The sequence below is a fragment of the Amaranthus tricolor genome, chromosome 15 (assembly GCF_026212465.1).
Source record: "Amaranthus tricolor cultivar Red isolate AtriRed21 chromosome 15, ASM2621246v1, whole genome shotgun sequence".
In the NCBI taxonomy this organism is placed as follows: Eukaryota; Viridiplantae; Streptophyta; class Magnoliopsida; order Caryophyllales; family Amaranthaceae; genus Amaranthus; species Amaranthus tricolor.
In genome coordinates, this window is record NC_080061.1 from 5,320,192 (window position 1) to 5,326,485 (window position 6,294).

Sequence of the window (6,294 nt, forward strand, 5' to 3'; positions counted from 1 at the left end):
GGGCAGCCAATAATCCATCAACAGCGAATAAAATTATGGTGATTTTTTTTGCCTTTTACTATATTCTCTTGTTCGCCATCAATAACAGCGAACAAGCTCTGATCTTGAGCTCGGACACAAAATCATTTATTTTGAGAATTTTTTTAAAAAGCTCTTTTCAATTTTTTCGTTTTCTTGTTTCAGCCACTATATCAACTATAAAATACATTACATAGTAATCTCCTTCCGAACATGTCATTAGTACAACATTAAGTAAACTATATCAAAATATAAATATAAAAATAAAATATATGTAATTTTACCTTTATAATAACAGTGCAACTTTATGTATTTAAGAATTAATTTGAATCTAGAAAATCAGACATTTATCTTATTTGAAAAAAAAATTGAGCAGAAAAAATCTTGCTTGTATTTTTCCTCAAGTGGTATTTGTAGAAGGTGGAAGATACAACATAGAAATAAATAGATGGCATAAGGACAGTAGAAAAGACATGACAATATGGAAATCAGACAGTATTTCATTTCCCTAGCGATCCTTTCTTCATTATGGTCTCTATCTCAACAATTGAAAACAGTTTTAAATTATCTGTATGATTATGTGTAGTGTGTAGTGTGTAGTGTGTAGTAAGATGCACAATGACAATGGATTGGAGTAAGGATTTAATGTTGATAACGACCGAAACGAACCAAACAAACAGAACATGTTATGAAGATCTATCATAGAGCTCCTCATAAATGCAAATATCACATTTCACATCTTCATGTGCAGAAAACATCATACAATGCAAAGACCTTACTCCTAAACCACACACATATTAGATACAACCAAATTTGGAGCATGTCTTACTTCATAAAAATCCACATATAAGTTAACTACAAAATTTATAAGATCTTATTATTTCTATCGTTCTTTAAAAATTGACGAATTTCAGTATAATAACCTCTCATTTCTTCTATAATGAATTCGGATAGATAGCGCGTGCCTCCTCCTTCCACGGCAAAAGAATCACCTATGGGCTATGGCTATATATGCTTTGCCTTCCCTTATCTTTGCTATTGATCTATCTATAATTGCTTCAAAGTATAATCAAACAATTAACTGTCTGCCTGGAAGTTCTATCGAGAGGACTTCCTTGACTTCACGAGAACTTAGAGTTGTCACGATTTGTCAATTTCCATCATCTTAAAAACTGTTTAGAGTACCACAGTTTCTTCTGGCAAACTAGTATCTTTTCATTCTCACTACTATACCCGGTTTCTTCCTTGTGACATTCCCATTTCATCCCCTTTGCAATAGTACTAATAGCATCTACGAAGTAGCTATTTTCCCGGATGATAACGAACCCATTTGGTCTTAGAATTCGATCCATTTCTAAGAGCACGTACTTCATATCGCACCTGTCAAACCAAACTTACATCAGAATGGTCGATCACATGATTTTTGTTTTGTGTTGGAGTAAATTCTTTGCAACTTGCAAGTCACTCCTAACCCAGATGGATTTAAGTAACTAAATGACGTGGGGATTTACGCAACAAAATTAAGGAATCACAATAAATGATTTACCTGTGGCTTTCAGCAGTAAAGAGGCCATCGGCGTGGAGAAGATCGTATGTTCTTGGATAGGTAGAGAATGGCTCGCACCTGAAACGAAAGAAGGCTTCATTAATAAGGTTAACCTAAATCGTCTATAATTCCTGACGACAGGACACAAGAACTATACATGCATTCACCGTTATGTTACTACTTGCCATAAGTAGAAAAGAATGGTGCAAGAAAAAAATGTGACATTACCAATCATGATAAGATCCAATGAGGCCCCGATCATAGACCACAGGCAATGAGTTAGCACCATACGAAGATACCACATTCATAACCCAAACGGGATCCTTAATCAGTTGAGCTGCGAGACCCCCATACAATGTATTCATATCCATAACATTACGTATTTTGTCACTTCCAAGGGCCGGGACTAATTTCTTGTAATGCTTCACTCTGACCTTCCACTTGCTTTCATCGTGCTTAAAGGTACCTGCACTCCCTCCAGGAACCTCAGACAGACGATCTGGTGCAAAACTCAAACGCTCGGGCCACTTGGGCAAAGATTTCAAACCCAATTTCTTGAGCTTGGCGCTTGGCACTGTCACGCATGAGCGAAGAGGAGTGTACCAAGCTGCATCAGGCTCCATACTATCATCACACTTAGGGGGATAAGCATCGGGATTAGCGAGCTTCGTATCGTAGCAGCTATTGTCTGAGGCCTTGCGCCACACTGCAATATCATCCTTTTTACTGAACAGCTTAAAGCACATAGAAGTAAGCAACTCCTGTAGTTTCTCATAGTCTGATCTTTGCGCCTCAACGGTGGTATTCCATCCTCTCCAACGATTCTCATAGTTCACAGGAGGTCCTGAGAGAATCCAAAACCCACCAGGCCGGAGTATACGGTGTATTTCCATGAGGTACAACCCACCTAGAATTCATATAAATAAGAATCAGATAACTCAATTTCAGCCCTGGACAAAATTTTACACAAGAACACAAAAACCGAACATCAACTGAACAACGTACCAAACTCAGTCCAGGGAATGAGGCATCTCGAACAGTGAGCCATATCAAATGAATTAGAAGGGAATGGAAGCCGTTGTGTTGAAATGACTCCTAGAATTGCGGGAATCCCACGTTCCAAGGCAAATTGGACTTGTGCTTCATGGTTATCCCTTGGGGCCAGAGAAACAGTTAGAATGCCCCGATCCAACAAATCACCTCCCCAGCTAGCAACCTTCATGGCATGAAGCTCATTAATATCAATATCCAATACGAATTAGCTAAACATTAATAATTCGATTACATTTAAGCGCAATCATTCAACGAGAAATCAAAGATAGCATAATTGATCCCCCCCACCCCACCCCCCGTGCAAACAAGTAATCGAGGGTGTAAACTCACCCCACAACCAGTGTCAATAGCAGTACGAATAGATCCGTCTTTCATTTGAGGTAGCAAGTCTTCCATAAGATCTACATAATGACTAACTCCTTTAGGAAACATAGTGCCTCCACCAGGGAACAGGAACTTTTCACCTTCTTTCTTCAACCAATTCTGATTAGACTTCTGCTTGTTGATCCAATCATATGGCACATTTCTGCAACACAAAATCACAATTATCATATCCTAAATAAAACAGCCCTCCTTTTTCAAATAGTACCACAAATTTAGTACCCAACTATGTACACAATCAAACTTACCTATACCAACATTCATTCTTGCTTTTTGGCCATCTGATTGGTAATTTATACCCTTCAGGTGGAGGCACCAAGCACTCTTTTCTTTCGAAAATTGGCGGACAGTGTCGTTCCAAGAACGTAAGTCTTTGGTATCCATATTTCTTCCATCTCTACAAAAAGAAGAAACATGGGATCAGTATAAGTTCAGTCATGTGCTTAGAAAAGTCGAACTTTGTACACATAATAACTATACTGAGTGATTTACCCTAGGATCTGTGCAAGGAGTATAATCTTGGTAATCAACCCCACATTCAGGGAAGAAAATAGACTTCATCTTAAGAGGTGCAACTACTGATTTCGTCTTATGTTCTGTCTTTGTAATGACATCGGTGATATCTTTAGCATCGATGGTGTTCTTGATAGGAATGAGAACGCCACCAAGATAAAACGATATCCCACATAACAGAATAATGATAAAAGACAAAGGGACGATCTTCACCCCTTTATCAGGGTGATGAATCGACCTTCCATCCTTCATTTTCATCTTTCTAGGACTTGATGATTTACCTACATCAACACATTCATGGAAAAACATGTCAAACACAGTTGCTTAACTTACTTTGTAGATTTCAGGGTGTCAAGGAATGAGGAATATACATCAACATAAGCATTTTAGTAGATGAAACATAGAATGAACCACAACCAGTGTAACATAATTCGCTAGTTAATTCGCCTTTTAAATTCGCTATTCACTCAAAATGACCCTAAAATAGCTCAAACCAACCATGATTCATTTTTTTTTATTCGCAATTCGCAAGGAAATCAGTGAATCATGTGACAGTGACCATAACATAACAAATTATCAATCCATCAAAAAACAATCTAGATTTCAAGTCGAATCATCAAAAAAGCCAAGTTAATGATAAAACAAAACAAGCAAGAACCACAGCATAACATAATCTAAGCATAACAAACATGAACATAACTTACAAGTCCAAATCAACAAAAGATCAAACTAAAAGAAACCCAAAAAATTACTTTGAAACAAAAACTTACTGATGGACACAGAATCAAGAGTGCTTCAACCTTAGAATTTAGATTAATTAGCTTTAGAAAGTCACTAGTTTGCCATAACAGTCTAATGGAAAATTCCAAACTTGAAAAGTAAGCACAAGTTAGGGAAAAAGGAGAGTAGCATACACATAAGGAACCAAAAGCATGATTATAGTAGTATTGGAAAGAGATCTACTAGTCAAAATAATGAGTTGATAAATTAAGAAACCCCACAATCTAAGAAAACAAGAATTCCTTGACACTTGATCTTTCTAGCTAGCTTTCCACATGATATGGGGTCCCAAAATACTAACCAATCAACAAATCTTTCCCATTTGGGAGAGAGAATAGCCAACCTTATTAGTCCCCACTAAACTTTAGAAAAGGTGGGTAGGGGAAAAAATTAATAATAAAGCATAGGATCTCTTCTAAATGTCAATTTTCAAGCATGTTACTAATGAAGCTTTAAAAGAAAGTTGAAGCAAAACATGCAACACTACAAGATTATTGCTTCTAATGTAAGGCATAAAGAAAGCATTCATCATAAATCATACACTAAATTCTAAATCTTACACTAAATTCTTCACCAATCAATGTTTTTCAACAGTGATATGAATAAAAGCAAAAGCACATGAAACAAGCAGCCAATCAAAACCCATCCTTAAAAGAAGATCAATGAATTTCAATTGGTGATTATTCTGATTAAATTAATCAATAAAAAAATGTGTGAAAAAATATAAAAAATTCAAAAGCCTTGAACTGCAAAACCCTTGCATACCCATTGTTCAGAATTTTTATTTCTGCAATTTATTACAATAAAAATTCAATTTTGCTGGTGACCCATCGAAGACCTAGAAGATTTAGAGATACCCAATTGGATATCTAGCTAAAACATTGCAGAAAAAGAAGATTTAGAGATACCCAATTGGAAATAAAAGAATTTTACAAGAAAATGAAGAAATAAAAAGGTATATGAAATAATGGCAAAGGAAAAAGATATACCCTGTTTTTGATTGTTCCTGAATCACCTAAATCTAAAAGTTCTGCGCAAATCTAGGATTAGAATACCAAACAATTTTCTCCCCAAAAAATGAATGGTATAGAAGTCCCTCAAACTGATTTGAAGTGAGAAAGAGTTAGTGATAGAAAAAATGTATGGGGAGAGGAAAATAGAAGCTTGGATAATGGGAAATTTATGCAGAATTTTTAGTCAGAAAAGATGGTCCAACTAATTATAAAATCTTGTTGCTGTTGGCTGTTGCACTGCATTTGCACCTATAAAAAAGAAATAAATGATGGGTTTTAAGGAAATGTAATAAATTGTTTTTTATTTGGGATAATAAAGAAAATCCCTACAAAACTTTCTCACAACAATTGAACCTTAATTACCAGAATGAACAGAAATGGCTACAAGCCTACAACCACTTGGCTAATCTTAGCCGAGTGCATGGGGTTGACACTCCTTTTGATAAGGGTATTATATGTGGATCTTGTCTTCTATTTTTTCTAAAACCTCGTGATAAATGCATAAGTTTGATATATTAAATATAATGATGATATTAAAAAGAGTTGAGATGAATAGAAAACATTAAATAAAAGAAAATGATAGAACAAATTGATTATCGACCTGATATTTTAATAATCAGAGTTCTTAAAATTGATTATAATAATTAAGTAAAAAAATGGGAGGAGACATGAGATACTCCTATTTTACCTGGGATATTTAACATTTTTTATAATTTTTCTTAGGAAATTGAATATATTTATAATTTTTAATGGGATTTGAGCAGTCTTAGGCTTTTTAATATTTTTGACAATGTGTAATATGGTTTATTTCCAAATAAAAAAATATTGAAATTAATTGGACGCTCAAATAATAAGGTAATTTTTATTTTATTTTTTGATAAAAAAAAATAAGGCAATTTAAGAGGGTAGCTCTAAACTATAGAGTATTTTTAGAAAGGCAATTATAATAATATTAATATAATTGAAAAGTAAATGAAAAAAGAAGGAATC

At 34.8% G+C, this 6,294-nt stretch overlaps 1 protein-coding gene across 3 annotated transcripts; it reads right to left on the minus strand.

Annotated features, from left to right (window-relative positions):
* Positions 1-820: 820 nt before the first annotated feature.
* On the minus strand, positions 821-5,712 carry LOC130801906 (probable methyltransferase PMT21). 3 transcript variants are annotated; one of them, XM_057665843.1, is made up of 8 exons: positions 5,281-5,712; positions 3,491-3,792; positions 3,247-3,395; positions 2,948-3,143; positions 2,570-2,780; positions 1,793-2,471; positions 1,565-1,642; positions 821-1,398 (listed from the first exon to the last, which is right to left on the minus strand). In XM_057665843.1, the coding sequence occupies exons 2-8, from the start codon at positions 3,767-3,769 to the stop codon at positions 1,179-1,181; spliced, it is 1,812 nt and encodes a 603-aa protein (XP_057521826.1). In that variant the 5' UTR covers positions 3,770-3,792; positions 5,281-5,712; the 3' UTR covers positions 821-1,178. The 3 variants fall into 3 exon arrangements, with proteins under 3 accessions (XP_057521826.1, XP_057521825.1, XP_057521827.1); XM_057665842.1 differs by lacking the exon at positions 5,281-5,712 and adding an exon at positions 5,057-5,246; XM_057665844.1 differs by lacking the exon at positions 5,281-5,712 and adding an exon at positions 4,282-4,968.
* Positions 5,713-6,294: the final 582 nt, after the last annotated feature.

Excerpts from the sequence above, each read along its gene's own strand:
- LOC130801906 (XM_057665842.1), bottom strand. Across the intron at positions 3,144-3,246 it reads AAGAATGAATGTTGGTATAG|AAATGTGCCATATGATTGGA; the intron begins GTAAGTTTGATT and ends TTTGTGTTGCAG. Across the intron at positions 2,781-2,947 it reads CTATTGACACTGGTTGTGGG|GTTGCTAGCTGGGGAGGTGA; the intron begins GTGAGTTTACAC and ends CATGCCATGAAG.